Source organism: Melopsittacus undulatus, chromosome 8 (assembly GCF_012275295.1).
Source record: "Melopsittacus undulatus isolate bMelUnd1 chromosome 8, bMelUnd1.mat.Z, whole genome shotgun sequence".
Taxonomy (NCBI): Eukaryota; Metazoa; Chordata; class Aves; order Psittaciformes; family Psittaculidae; genus Melopsittacus; species Melopsittacus undulatus.
This window is the reverse complement of record NC_047534.1, coordinates 34,741,545-34,756,977: the sequence shown is the minus strand read 5'-3', so window position 1 is coordinate 34,756,977 and position 15,433 is coordinate 34,741,545. Positions and strand designations below refer to the sequence as shown.

Here is a 15,433-nt window from a genome sequence, read left to right as displayed (position 1 = left end):
TGTCACCATCCATCACGTCCAAATCACAGGTAAGCTGACATGTTGGTTAAAAGGCTTCGTGAAAAAAAAAATCAAAACATTCAACATGAATGAAAGTCAATAGTTCTAACTGCTTCTGGTGTCAAAATACAAAACCCAAGTTCAGTCCTCACTGCTTGTACCATCAGCAGAGGTAATTTGAAGACTTACCGTTATTTGTGCTACTCACAACATGCATCTCTGGAATCCTAACAGGATGGAGAATGATTGGATGATAGGTATCATGGTGATTTTTTTTGAGTCCTAAAAGGCAAAGCATGATAGTACAATCAGAGATCTGTTTAAAATTAACCATATTCCTTGACACTGAGACTGGAAACTTCAAAACCACTGTTACCAGTACTACTACTGTGTCATGGTTTGAGCATGTTTTGAGGGTGTTTTTTGTTCAAGGTTTTTTCCAGCCAGGTGGAGGAGGGGAGTCCAGGAGGAAGGAGAGACAGGACACCTGACCCAGGCTAGTCAATGAGGTATTCCATACCATAGCACGTGATGCCCAGGATGCGTACTGGGAAAGAGAAAGCTGGAGGGAGAGAGTGGTGGAGAAAAATGGAGGAGGGAGCACATGGTGCTCGGCCGGGCAGGGTGGAGTGAGTTATGGGTCGGTGGCTGGTGGGGTGTTGTATTCTTTTCACTTGCTGTTTGCTGTATCATTATTATTTGTAGTAGTAAATGGCAGTAGGGGTTTTGTGTTATGCCTTAGCAATTAAACCGTTCTTATCTCAATCCGTGGGGGCTACATTCTTTGGATTCTCCTTCCTAACTCTCCGGGAGTAGGGGGACTTGGTTTAAACTACGACATACTGGTAACTACTACCAAGTAGTTTCAAAGTCTTATGTTTTTTTGTTGTGCAGTATCTTGAATATCACATTTTACTGCTTTTACAAGGCCCACTTCATTTGCTTCTTTCAAGCCAAAGGCTGATCTGAAGTCCTAAGTCCAATACTCTCTTTCCTAACTCTTGCTTCTTTCTCCTCTGAACTGGTTTCTGGTCCTTTCCTACACTGCATTCATATTTCACCTCTGGCCTCAGAGATTTACACAATTTCACAGCTGCTTCACCATGTTTCTAGCTACTCACTCCATCTTTCCATAAGAGCTACATAATTTTTTTGCTTCCTCTTTCTCTTCTTGTGCAATCTTTTAAAAAACCTATTCCCAAAGTAATTTGTACATCTAGTAACTAGATTATCTCATGACGTCTCTTGTAAATCTCAGGCTTTCTATGGTAGTCCTCTTTATTGTGCACTGTCTGCTTTTGGAGGCTGATCTGATGACAACAGAGAGCTTTTTGTTCATGTGAAAGAGAGTGAAGTTTTTATACATGTTTGACATTTTGACACTTTGCCAAGTACTGCATCATGGGAGTGTATTACTAAACAAATGCCGAACCCGTTTTAGGATCCCCAGAAGATAAAATGCAAGGTTATGTGCCTACAGCATAATGTAATCCCTGTGTCAAAAGACCTTTTAGCCTTCCATAGCCTTCCATACCCACACTGGTGTTTCCCACAACCAGGGGTGCGTTTGGATACTTGGCTTTCAGCTCCAGAAGCTCCTTCAGGCTAGGGGGAGAAATCCATGTTGTTCTCTTGCCACGGAAAACCAAAGTTGTTTTTTGCTGCTCTTGAGCCATTCTCTGCGATGGAAATGACAGATTTGGTAATTTTGAATAATATAAACCACCACATTGCTAAGTAGGACACTGTGTCATGATAGACGGTGAGACATTCATGAGGCTTTTCATCTGAGGTGCCTGTAGTGCTGTACAATTCTGAGCTTTTATCACAACTGTTTTATTGCTCAAGAAAATGAGATAAGAATGAACTAAATGACTTGGTAAGAGACAAACTAAATGAGTGGTAGGAGACAATTAGTCTTACGTTTTCCTTTTTCCTGCTCTGATGATCCCGAAAGACTCCGTTTGTATATGACATAAACAATAAAGCAATATGGCTGAACTTTGTGGGAAATGAGGATGCCAAAATCTCACTGCACATGTGACAGAATGTAAGAAGTCTATTCTCTTTAGTCAGGGAGATCACCGCATCCCCATTTGCTGAGTGTCTTGTATCCACTTTACTAAACCCAAAATAATTTCTGCAGTATGTAAAATGTCTTTTCAAAATTAAACTACCTACTTCCAATTTATCTGCAAGGTCTAATCTTTTGAGAATTACTATGTCCTTGGGATAGTTGATCAGTATTTACTTTTTTGTTTAATCAAAGTGTTTTTCAGGCATCTCCTCTCTTTCAAAAGTAAACATATCCTTATTTTCCCCCGAGAATACCACATATGTTCTTTTCATATTTGACAAGCGCCATGTGGAATCATGATTTCAAAAAATGCAAATGCCATCACTGAGAAACACCCGTCTTTGCAGACAATGCAATGAACAGACCAGTGGACAAGCCAGAGAACTGCTGCAACTATGGACTGGCCTTTTAGGTAAAGGACATGCCTGAAATATGAAAAAGGAGCTATGTGTCTGTGGAACCAGTCATGATCTTAGTGGTGTAGATATCCTTCCTACCAGAGAAGAATTTGTTACTAAATATTACTGCCTAGATATCTTCACAGCTGCATTTCACATGCTTTATTTTAGTACCCCAGACACTTAAAGCATAATCACCAGGCAGGTTTAATTTCTCAACATGGAGCCTGATGTGAAACCTGCTTAAATCTATTGATAGCTTTAAACAGATTCCAATGGGATTTGAACAAACACAGCATAATCAATCAAGGCCATGTTAAAAACCTTGTGCAGCCTGGAAAAGTTCACTCCTCCTGGTAGCTCAGTCTGAACATGTAGAGAAGATGACAGTGCCTTCTTTCTGACTGACCAGCAGAAGTTCAGCCAAGATTTTCAATGCAAGTATAAAAGTTGCAAAACAGCCATATAATAGCTGCACTCCTAAACCATGAGTCTCTCAAAGGCAGGTCAAGTAGCAGAAAGACAAACCTGCCTTCCACTTCACAATTTCATAAAGGAGCTTATGCCCAACTATGCATGTTCTGGTCTTGAAAAGCAAGCATTCAAGAAGGAACCTGTAAGTTATGACCAACGTTTATAAAGCAGCAAATAGCATTCTGTAATGCAATAACAAAACAAAGAACCATGCCATGCTTTCCCTGAATTCAAACAAACTTTTGTGCCCTTTGAGGTAGGTGGTTGTGCAACACGCAGCAAGAAGTGCCCACAAATATTTGCAAGAGGAGTGCAAACAAGAATTTTGTAAGAAGCTGTTGAAACATGAGTGGATTAAAAAACCAGCCTGGACCTGCCTGCTTGCAGTCTGCTTAGTCTGGTCTGGGTAAATCCTGCACTACTATTTTCACATCTCTTTTCTCCTGCCTTTCTCTGCAGATCCTGGTCACTTTCCACCTCCTCCTTTCAAGTTTCCATCTGTCCTTCTGTGACTCTCCAATGACTACTTTAGTAAACCCTCTTCTTTTCTCTCCCAAGTCCTTTGTCCTCCTTCAGCATTTCCCACATGTAAGTCCAGTCTCAGGTTGCCAGGGTCTATGTACCAGGTGGAAGGAAACAATGGGTCCTGTGGTCACTTGAATCCAACAGAGAATTACAAGACAGAAAAGATGGAGAAGCTCATTTGGGAACTTTCAAGGAAAATACTATATTCCACAAAGAAGGCCAACTGGTTCAAAATAAAATGGTTCTAATTAAGGAGTTATTTTGGGAGAAGTCTGGAAACATAGTTTTGGTTCTGGAAAGACAATTTCTTTTTTGAAAACTTCAGCTATTTGTAGTAATGACAACATATAGGTTATCCACATTAAAATGTCTCATTATGTTTCACTAAAACTGGTCTTTTCTGTTTATCTGATAGATATTTCAACTTAACAAAAACATTAAATTTTCAACATCTGCAGAAACTCAGTCATGCCTGCACGATAACAAATGTCAGTAAGGCCTACCATGAGTTCAGGAGGAAATATAAATTCCTGTGTTGGATCCATGGATGGGAATTCTTCTGGATTGCAAAGACCTGAATGAATCTGCAAAGAAATTTGGGGAAGAGGAGGGAGGGGGAAAAATGCATATATTCAGAGTAAGTGGCAAGTCTTTGTCAACAGATGAGATTCTTTCCATAGGTGACATTGAGTTTTGACACTTTAAATGTTGAGTTGCATTCAAAAATTCAGTATGCTCATTTTTAATGTTTAGTTCTATCTATTCACAAACTATTCTAAAAACAGAAGACTATCGTACTAATAACTCCCAAGCCTTTGCTTGAAGTAGAACAAGCCTCAAGAAAGATCTTGCAGTATTTCCTGAAACTGGTCATAACAAATGTATAGCAGCCACATTGGGTGAAATATCTACTGTAGGAAAATGCAGTGGATCATACAGTCATGCTCTCTTAATAAACTGTGTCTGTTAAGGAGCTTTCTGACAGTTTGGCATGACAACAAATAATGCAGCAGGTCCATCAGGTCAGAAAGACTTGGACTTAAGGAGAGCCTCTCTACCCTTTCATAAGCATTGCAAAAGCTGAATGCTGACAGTACACTATAAAAATTAGTTTTTTCTACTTGTTTACAGATGTCTTTTTTTTTTCTGCATAGCCTTTTGTGAAGCTATGCATCTTCTAGGCTCTTAGGGGCTTACCTGAAGGGAGAATCTAGATGTGTCATGTTTACCAGCACTGTTTAGCTTTTTCTGCCTCACTGATTTATTTTCTGACAGCAACAGGTCTCAAGTATTTTGAATAGGAAAAGTGATTGACATATCCTAGTGCGAAGTCTCTCACCCCTTCCCCAGACAGTCACTATCTCTGGGCACAGAGGTCGTGGCTATGGTAACTGTAAAATCTGGTTCTGGATGGCCTACTCTACTGACTGACTGTTGATGAAGTGGCTAAAGTTTTTGTGTCTCCCTTGCTCTTCATAACAATCTGACACCAGCTGTTTAACTTGGAAGAAAGCCACCTCAAGGAATGCAAACCAGTGAAAGCCAAATAAGAGAACACCCAATATAAGTGCTGTTTCATAACTGGCTGCACTGCCAGATTCATGCTTCAAACAACCTTGGCAGCAGCTGGCTGACAATTTTCAGCTCTTAAAGGGGCAGAGACAATACACACATGCACAAACATATACACACGTCCAATTACACTCCTTGGGGCTCTAAGGTTTTTCACTGTCCAAAGAATTTTTCCTCCAGTCATCACAGACATTTTACTTTAGAGAATTCTAAAAGATTTTCAATCAGAGCAAATTTATCCAAGAAGTTCAATTCATCATAAAGCAAGACGGAGTTGTATTTTAGGGCACTATGGCCTCCTCTTGCCTGTGGATGAAGACAAGTTCTAAGATAAAGAGAGGGAATAGAGGACCTTTCTGAAGGCCTTATGTGTACCCTTATATATACAATTGTGGAACCTTTGCCAGAAGAAACACAAATGAGGTGACTTGTGATTTTAGAATGTGCATATGTAGAGTATATTTTGAAGCAATACCAATATATACTAATTACTGTTGAATGCAGAAGAATGAGAGACTTCTTCCCTGAAGATCTTGGAAACACTAACATACAGTAATGCTTATGAAACGCTTTACAAGAACTGACATTGCACAGGAATGCTTTTCGTATTTTTCATCTTCAGAAATTCAGAGTTGGTGTCTCAAGCACACACAAATAAGCCATGCTGATGGCTGCAGAAGTTCTTTTTGTTAAGGGAGTTCAACTTCACATCAAGACCAGCTTTTTTAGGAGAGGTGTCTCTGATCAACAATTTTCTTTCTCACAAAACAAAGTAGACTTAAACGTATAATATTGAGATCCACACTCTCACTGGAAAATGTCACTGCCTGTCACTGAAATATGGAGTACGGATGGGAGACCTCAGACAAAATGTCACTTTTCTCAGTGGAAAATTGGTCAAATCTGTCTACATTCTGACTACACAGTGATGCAGATGTGCTAACTTTCTGCAGCACCAAGCATGGATTTCAGCTTGGACTAAATGCCCAAGGGCAAAAGTAGCTGCTGCCATAGTTCAAGATGGTCCCTTTCTACAAATCTTATAAAAGCAAACTGGATGTAATGAAAAAACAATAAATAAATCCAATGTAACTTACTTGACCTTCTGTAGAAGATGTACACACACATTCTTCCTTATCCAAGCAGCACTGTCCAGTACCTCTGAGCTGGCAACATGTTGGCTCCTAAAGAAATCATATCCTACTCTATAAAAACAATGAGGCAGCTTTGTGATCTATTTGTAAAAGTTTTGATTATTCCTGTTCCAAAGCAGATTTGTTCAGTCACTTGAAGTTGCTTCAGAAGACCTCTTAAGCCATAGGGCCCCATGGAATTAGTTCCCTTTGGGTACCCAAGTATCCATAAAGTAAATGGAAAGAAATCAAAATTATTTCACTGGTGCCTGAAGTAAGTAATTGGAACAAGGGTGCATGTAAACCTAAAGCCAGTGGCAGCTGTAAGTGCTCAACAGATTTAAAAACTAAAGAGGTAGATTTTCCAAAGGTTCAACCAAAAATAATTTCTGAATGAAGTTAGATTCCAGGTAGGTACTTCAAGGAGGAACAGCCTTTTCAGATACCACCAACTGTCCCAAAATAAGAAACACATTTGAAGATATTGACCTACCCCAACAAAAGACATGCAGCTGTCTATAATTGGGCGGTATCCTGTACAACGACACAAATTACCTGAAACAAACCATATGATAATCAACCATAAGACACCAGAACAATGTTTGGGAGCACTGGCATAATTGGGAATGGTCTGGCATCAAACCTGTAGATATGAAATGATGAAATCTATGTCTCTACTCTCAAATGGGTAAAATCACATCTGTAAAAATAAGAAATATTACTTTGATAGTGATTATAATGTCTGATTAAAATTTATTGTTTTAAAGGCTATTTTTGATAATATTATTTCCATGAATGTATGTAAAAAATTAATTACGAAAAGTATGATTAGTACTACCACTACAGTCTTTGGATATTACCATCCAAACAAAAATCTATTGCTATCCATCACTATTACATTTTTCATATACAGTTAATAGCAGTAGTAAATTCTTTACTGGAATTTCTAACATTTCCCTCATTAAGTCAAAATCTTGCGGTGGGAAAGGTCAATTATTTTGGGAGCTACAGGGGTGTTAGCAAACTTGTAACTAGAAAGTGAGTTGAAGTCACCTAACTATCGTAGTAAATCTTGCTTGAAGAACAGTCAGTATTTCAGTGGGCTAAAACATCAGGTAATCTGTTTCCCCTGTAACTGTTGAAACCTGTGTTAAGGACTTAATCTTACTGGTAGGTGAGTATTTACATTGCAGACAAAAGAGAACCTATTTTTTTTCCCCTGTATTCATTGTAACACTGTACTCATTTGCTCTATATTGAGGCTGCTGCTGTAGAAAAGCTGTTCTAAACGCAGGAATTTTCAGAAATGCTTAGCCAGTGCTAAATGCCACTGTGTATCCCATTAGAAGTCTTCAGTGTGAACCATCCTTTTTACGATTTTGAGGTGTCTTTAAACAAACAGGGCTATGACAAAACACCTCTCTGGAACATCATCTAGAGCTCTTTGAGTCAAATCATACTTATGACCTTGGAAATCAAACATTTATCCCTCCATTGTACTTTTTACAATTTATTGTCTGAAACCTACCATCCAGAGCAGAAATTATCTGCTCCATGGAAGGTCTGACATGATTTCTCAGTAAAGCATATATGGACATCACCATTCCAGGGGTGCAGAAGCCACATTGGGAACCATGGCACTTGGCAAGCCTTTCCTAGAACAAAAGAGAAAAAAGGCTCTGAATCCAGGAAATGGCTTCACTGGCTTTCTGAATAGTCATCTTCAGGTATGTGTTGTCTCTAAATTGAAAGAGACATAAATGTGATGGATAGACCACCCAGTGGATAAAGAACTGGATGAATAGCTGCATGCAGAGAGTTGCAGTCAATGGCTCAGTGTTCAGCTGGAGACCAGTAACAAGTGATGTCCCTCACGGACCGCTGTTGGAACCGATCCTGTTCAACATCTTTGTTGGCAACATGGACAGTGGGAATGAGTGTGTCCTCAGCAAGTTTGCTGATGACATCAAGCTGTGTGGTTTGGCTGATAGCTGGAGGGAAGGGATGCCACCCAGAGGGACCTTGACATGCTTGAGAGGTATCAAATTCCAACCTTATGAAGTTCAACAATGCAAAGTGCAAGGTCTTACATCTGGGTTGGGGCAATCCCAGGCACAGCTACAGGTTGGGCAGAGAAGTGATCCAGAGCAACCCTGTGGAGAAGGACTTGGGGGTGTTGGTCGATGAGAAATTTAACATGAGCCAGCAGTGTGCACTTGCAGCCCAGAAAGCCAACCGTATCCTGGGCTGCATCAAAAGCAGTGTGACCAGCAGGTCAAAGGAGGTGATCCTGCCCCTCTACTCTGCTCTTGTGAGACCTCACTTGGAGAAATGTGTGCAGTTCTGGTGTCCTCAACATAAAAAGGACATGGAACTGTTGGAGCAAGCCCAGAAGAGGACCACAAGGATGATCAGGGGACTGGAGTACTGCCTGTATGAGCTGACAGGCTGAGAAAACTGGGGCTGTTCAGCCTAGACAACAGAAGGCTGTATGGAGACCTCACAGCAGCCTTCCAGTCTCTGAAGGGGGCCTACAAGGATGCCAGAGAGGGAATCTTCCTTGGGGATTGTAGTGATAGGAGGAGGAGGAATAGGTACAAACTTGAACAGGGGAAGCTGAGGTTAGATAAAAGGAAGAAGCTCTTTACTGTGAGGGTGGTGAGGCACTGGAACAATTGTCCAAAGAAGTGGTAAATGCTCCATCCCTGGCAGTGTTCAAGGTCAGGTTGGACAGAGCCTTGGGCGACATGCTCTAGTGTGAAGCTTCCCTGCCCATGGCAGGGGGGTTGGAACTGTATTATCTTAAGGTCCTTTCCAACCCGTTCTATGATTCTACATCATCTACCAGCTGTAGGCCAGTAACATTTTGACTATCCCCGTATGACCATTCATATAAGCAATATGCTCAGAGCAATCACCTACTTGAAGGATAAGTCTTGCTCCAATTTAGACCCTCATGACCTTAATTCCTTGATTATGAGAACAGAATAAAGCCCAAGACTTTCAATTTAGACACTAATTACACTTTAAGTATTTCTAACCATGAATGACAGAACACAGATCATCTCCTCAACCAGAGACTTTGGAAAATACTACTCAGAAAAAAAAGAGGAAATTTAGAAAATATTCTTTAATCTATGTGGTCAAACTGTGCTTTTCAGGGACAAGCCAGAGTGGAGGAAGTAAACAGCTCGTCTAATCCAGTCCAAGGGAAATCTCTGGCACACAGAAAACGCATCTAATCTAATACCTGTCAGTCTGGTTGCCACCTGGGGTCACCCATCCCTTCCTACAACATACGCAGTATGTGGTCCTCAGTGAGATGGCCAGATGCCATGCTGGTGAGCAAATGAAACTCACTAATGTTCTTTGTTCTTACCCATCCCCTTCTGAAAGCTGGCATCCTACATATAGCTGGCTAGCCCTGTGTTGTGGAGATTGTGATGTACTGCCTGCATGGTAGTACACTAGGAAGAGCTCCTTCCATGCTCCAGTGCCAATCACAAACCAGCAATTGCTGTATTAATTCCTAAAAACAGCTGCTTATCTAAAAGGATTAGACAAAATTCAGAGTTTCTAGAATCCCTTCAGAGACTCTGTATTGCACAGACTCAACACCTTCTCATAGATCCCAACTTCATTACAGACATAGGACAGGAAAATCTCATTATCTTGCAGCCCTATATAGTCCAGCTAACACTCACCTGAATTGGATGAATCCTGGCTTTTATGCTTCCAACCCCCTCCACAGTAGTGACAGCAGCACCATGCAGGGAGCATATGGGGAGAAGGCAGGAGTTGGCAGGATGATGTCTTTGAGATGTGAAGGAGAACTATTGTGTTAAATAGCTTTGTCATATGGGTCCCTGGAGGAGGAAGGAAAGGATATATAGTCCAGCTAATCCAGAAATACTCAGATTGAGCATAAAGACATGGGGAGGAGGATATGCAAGCATACAAAATCCCACGCTTGGACTGTTGGAGTATGCATCTTACTCCTACCGCTGGGCTTAGACATTAAGTGATAAGCTTTTCTAATTAAAGAAGTGGAAGGTTAAGTAAAAATATAAAAAAATTAGTACTATATATTGTTGTAACCCAAAGTCTAGAGCCAGATGTGATGAAGTCAGGCATAGCATTTCTAATGGAACAAAGTTTTAAGAGGTAGGGAGAGAAAGTAGAACACTTAACTTTGCTATGGGCAAAACTGTACTATTACAATGTAATGTGTCTACTGCTGACATCCATAGAAATTTTATCAATGCTTACATGAAGCATTTAGTGAAGACTTGTTAACAGTGAGATATCATCAAATAAGCACAAAAGAGGCAGGCAAGGCAGATTAAAAAAGGGCTGCTGAAATCTCAAATCATAAAGAACATTGAATGTCAGTTTTCTAGAAACACTGAATTACTATTTCCATATATCAGAGTGAGGATACTGTATCTGCTTGGCAACTGGATCATATGTGGATATCATCACCGTGCAGGCACCACATCCTCCTACTCCACAGCCATATTTTGTACCTGAGAGACGGACTGCAAAGGAGACTGTTAAAGAAAAAAACTACAAGATTCAAAAGTTATTTTTTCCTTATACTCTTCTGTATAAGGACAGATAAATGGGTATGAGGCAGACTTCCAATATAGACTTTTTCAATCTCTGCAGTGAATACCTGGTAAATGCCCCAAAGACTGAAATCAGGACCCTGTAAATGGGATACAGCAATAAGTCGTATTAGTCTTATTCAAAATACTTTCTTCTTAATCCTTAAACATAATTATCTCTATCTTGCACTTGCAGAACGGTACCAGTAGATTTCAGTATGTTTCCTGAACATCCAAGGGGTATAGTAATTTAAAATGGAGCACAATACCCAAGGGCACACACCTAAATTTTATATACAAGGACTTTCCACTACGTGCCTCTATAAAGGCTCCACACTCAAATCACACTCTCCTCCTTCCAATAGCATAGTGCCCTGCAGTCCAGTGGAATTTACCTTTTCCTTTCATTTTATCTCCTTTTCAGAATGATACATAGTCCTATTACTCTTCCTGATTGTGTGCACTTGCTTCCATTTTGATTAGCTACTACATGGTTTTCCATCTGATTTCACCATGTTTCTACATTTCTTTAAAGCCAGTGCAATTTTATCCACTGGTGCACTCCCATTGGTAATCAGGACAGAACTAATCTTATCACACTGCTTGACTGTTAAAGAGACGATAATTCCACTGAATGCTTGGACAATCTACAGTGCAAGCTAATAAAAAAGCTGCAGCTAATGAATTATTTTCACTACTGCCTTTCTCCAGTTAATCCTTAGATTGATGTTGGCTTTCTTCCAGCATAGAAAGCTCTCAACAGCAAAGCTAAAAACACTTCCTTAACAGTATAACCTGCATGGCAGCTTCTTAGTGGAGATAATTGCCACTGAAGTCAATAGAACCTTGACAGCAGGTAGCATACTGAAGAGTCTCAAATGATAGAAAATAAAGATAATAAGATAATAAAATAAGCTTTTGCAAACTCCTTTGAAGGACTGAGGCCTAAATAATTTACAATGGAAGTAGTTCTGTATTGATTGCTTTAGTTACTCTTTTCATCACAAGTGCACTGAAAGATTTTTCATGCTTTCGGAAGCTTTAAAGAAGATTTGGTCAGTATTTAGAAGAATTACACCCATGTAAATCCATGTAACTAACACATGCAATGGACATACAGCACTGGATTGTTCTGCTGAGAGTAAATACAAAGCGAGTTGTGTTATTTCTACTTATTGTTCTGTTCACACTGGTTCCCAAAGGAAAGTGAAACATCTTAATCCCCAGTTGCAGTAATTTATATAATTACAGAATTCAAAGGCAAAATTCAAAGAAAGGATATGTTTCTTTCTCAGATAATACAGCAGCAATTCTTCAGGGTCTGCCTGCCTCTCTGTTACCTGAAATGAAAAAAGAGATTATGGGTTACAGAGGGATCTAATACAACCATCTCACAAGGATTAACTATGATGATGCAATACAATGATTGTGGCATAATGTGGTGTGTTTGTTCAGCAACAGGATTCTACCACTTGATCACAATCTCCAGATAAATAATAGAAGTAATAAGGAAGAGAGGCTGAGTAAGCACCGGATAGACAAGAGTAGAAAGGAAAGTATCTTTGGACTAGATCCTTTGTTGAGTCTTGTCAGCATGAATCACAAATCCCTTCATTTTGAAGCTATAGACTTGTGCATGTGAGAATTCTGTGTATTTTTACCTCCTTGAAGTTGATATTAACCCCTTCATTTTCAGAGACCTCTCAGCATAAAAGTAGAGGAAAGTCATAGTACAAAAAGAGCAGTGAGAATACATAACTGTATTTTCAAGGTAATGAAATTTAGTATGTATGAATGGGGCTTACATAGGCTTTGCTTTAGCCTTATCTCAAAAATGTTGCTGTATCATCGTCATGTTTCAGCTTCTTGGAGGTAACATAATACAAGCAACTTTTAAAACACTTTTTAGGACCCACAGCTGCACAGTGAAACCAGGCTGAACCTCAGGGCTTCTCTCAATAGTTCTGCTATACCAGCAGCATGATCCAATTTACCAGGTGTGAGACAACATGAATTAGTTCAGGAATTTACTGGGAACTGCAGAATGAAATATGGTTTCAGTGTATGTCTCTAAGCACAGCTGATGTATAATGACATATAACATACAGAAAAGAACTGAATTACTTTTCCTTGATTCACCTGTTAGGAAAAAAAAAAAAGCCAGTACCCTCTTTCTAAAGTATAAAAAAGTTGACAGGACAACTAAAAAATATCTCTAGAAAAATACATAGAAAGGTTTGGTTGTTTTTTAACAAAGGAAATTCCTTCATGTCAGCTTATAATGTATTACAAGTTAATAGGAACTCTTATTCACTTGACCTGCAAAGTAAGAAAAGGTGACAAAATGTCTTAGAAAATGAAATGAGAGCTTTTGGCACAACAATTAAAAGAACTACTTATTTTCTTTTGTTGATTTATTGAAACTACATTAGTAAGCAGCATATTCTTTTACTAGAGATATATATAGATATAGAGATATATATAGATATATATATAGATTTATAGAGAGATCTATATATAGAGAGATTTATATAGATTTATATAGAGATCTATATAGATATATATATAGAGATATATTTAGTCCAACTACATCAACTTTCGGAGTATACTAGTATAAGGTTTTAGTCAACACTCTGTGATATAATGGGTAATACAAAGCCACTCAGACTATGTAAAAACTGTGGTAGAAAGCAGGATGAGCAGGATGCTATAAGGAAGATCAAAGACAACAGATGATTATTTATGAATAAACTGTTGCTCCAGAATTGTTGTTTCCTAAGCAGGAACAGTAAACATTAAAATACTGCTGTCAAAAAAAAAAGCCATTAAAAACTTACCTTCCTGCCATTCACAAAAAAGACAAGCTCATCTGATGGCTGGGGGTAAGCCAATGCCATTGCATTGACGTCTGACAAACAAAGCTTTATGTATCAAGAGAAATGAATGAAATGCTATATGCTCCTAAAGGTTAATGGAGTTTGCTTTGTCTTGCAGAATTTATTTTCAGACTAAGCATCAAATTAAGTAGATGGGGAGGAGCCAGTGTGACATGTGCTGTTTCTCAGCAATTAATGCACGTTCACACCAACTACTCCTACTCCACACCCAACTCTTCTTGGGTGATCTGAAATAATGTGAACCTCTCTAATTCTAATCCTGTAACCTAAGAGATAAAGCACTTAACCATAAGGAGGGACTTCTGGGCTTGAGCTACAGCTGCTAGGCCTGGGTTTTTTTGTACTATCCAGTAACTGATGAATTTAGAATACATAGGAATGTCTGAAGCTAGAACTCAGAACATGCAACGTTACCCATTTCTGTGGTGTGTCAGATACTAAGATGTGGAGCATACTTCCCATTTTCTGCAGTTTTTCTGCAGTGTTCAAGTTTTAGCAAAATCAAGATTACTACTACACACACATTTAAAATTTCCTTGTGTTTGTCCGTGCTATGCCAGCTCTATACCTCGACTGCTGTGGTGCCATTATATGACCATACTCTAGATACACTGATTTGAGATTCTAGATTCTTCATGTCTCTGGAGGCACATCCAGGAAACAAGGTCATTAGTCTTTAATGCTTTATTACAGCTGGCCTTTACTTTTTTTTTTTTTTTTGGAAGGGGACTTATGGATATGTCTTTCAGAAGCCTCCATTTGTATATGTACATCTTGTCTCGTTTACCACTTTTACATTTCACAGCAAAGGTCTCTGTATTTCATTTAGTCAGTGCAGGCTTGTAGGACAAAGTAGTCAGTCCCAAATCTTTTACCATTCCCCATTAGGAGGAAATGATTCTCAGCAGAGATACACTGCTTCTTTTGTGGTTTAGCCCCTAATGTATGACTGAGACCTATCTGATGCAAGCACTGAAGCAATGTCAGTCACTGGGTCCTGCAGGCAAAAGCCCTAATGGGTCCTGCTGACTGCAGCACTGCTATAGTATTCCACATGTATTGCAGGTACAACGATGTAAGTTAAAATGCCTGAGAAAGAACTAGACCTAGTATTAGATTTTGGCAGTCCATTACCTAATTTTCAGAGTATTAGACCTCCAAACCAGGACTCACTATTTATGCTAGGTGATTAAGCTTACATACACACAGAATGAGAATGCTGAGGGTGGGCACTTATAAAAACACTTCTTTCATGAAGAAAATAAGTAGAAAAAGCTCTTCCTGAGCATCTCCAGTGTGTTTCTGTACAGTGCACATCAGTGTGTGAACAGCAATCCCACCTGTCGAAGCCTTCAGAGCCATAACCTTCTGTGAATCTAGGCCCCTAAATTAGCAGCCGTGTGAGTCTGCACATTTTAAGCAGTATTAAATATGTAATGTCACCCCTCCCTTTAACACCTGTAGAGTCTAAGCAAATATACTTCACGTGTAGCCATAGTGTAATCTGTGAGGATGTTTAACTGCTGATATTTCTAGCTTCCATGCAGTTTTTTAAACATCTAAAAGCCAAGAGGTAACAATATGTTTCAGGCCCCCCAAAAAAGCCAACAACCCATGTTTGCCACATGCACAGGTTTTACTGAGACAACTAGACAATAGTCCCACTTGTAAAAAGCCAGGTAGGAATCTGTTAATAGTAACTGAGAAATATTGACAAGCAGACTTATGATCTGCACTGCAGAAAACAAAA

The 15,433-nt window shown here is 39.4% G+C and overlaps 1 protein-coding gene across 2 annotated transcripts in view; it reads right to left on the bottom strand.

Annotated features, from left to right (window-relative positions):
• Nucleotides 1-13,781, bottom strand: part of AOX2 (aldehyde oxidase-like) — a 45,893-nt gene extending 32,112 nt beyond the window's left edge. Inside the window, exons 1-10 of one of the 2 annotated variants that reach the window (XM_031045815.2) lie at nucleotides 13,624-13,781; nucleotides 12,069-12,126; nucleotides 10,621-10,717; nucleotides 9,884-9,992; nucleotides 7,708-7,834; nucleotides 6,673-6,734; nucleotides 6,144-6,230; nucleotides 3,978-4,058; nucleotides 1,535-1,679; nucleotides 190-282 (exon numbers count right to left, since the gene is read on the bottom strand). In XM_031045815.2, coding sequence (XP_030901675.2) covers nucleotides 190-282; nucleotides 1,535-1,679; nucleotides 3,978-4,058; nucleotides 6,144-6,230; nucleotides 6,673-6,734; nucleotides 7,708-7,834; nucleotides 9,884-9,992; nucleotides 10,621-10,717; nucleotides 12,069-12,126; nucleotides 13,624-13,683 — 919 coding nt within the window. In that variant the 5' untranslated portion in view covers nucleotides 13,684-13,781. 2 annotated transcript variants of the gene reach the window in all.
• Nucleotides 13,782-15,433: the final 1,652 nt, after the last annotated feature.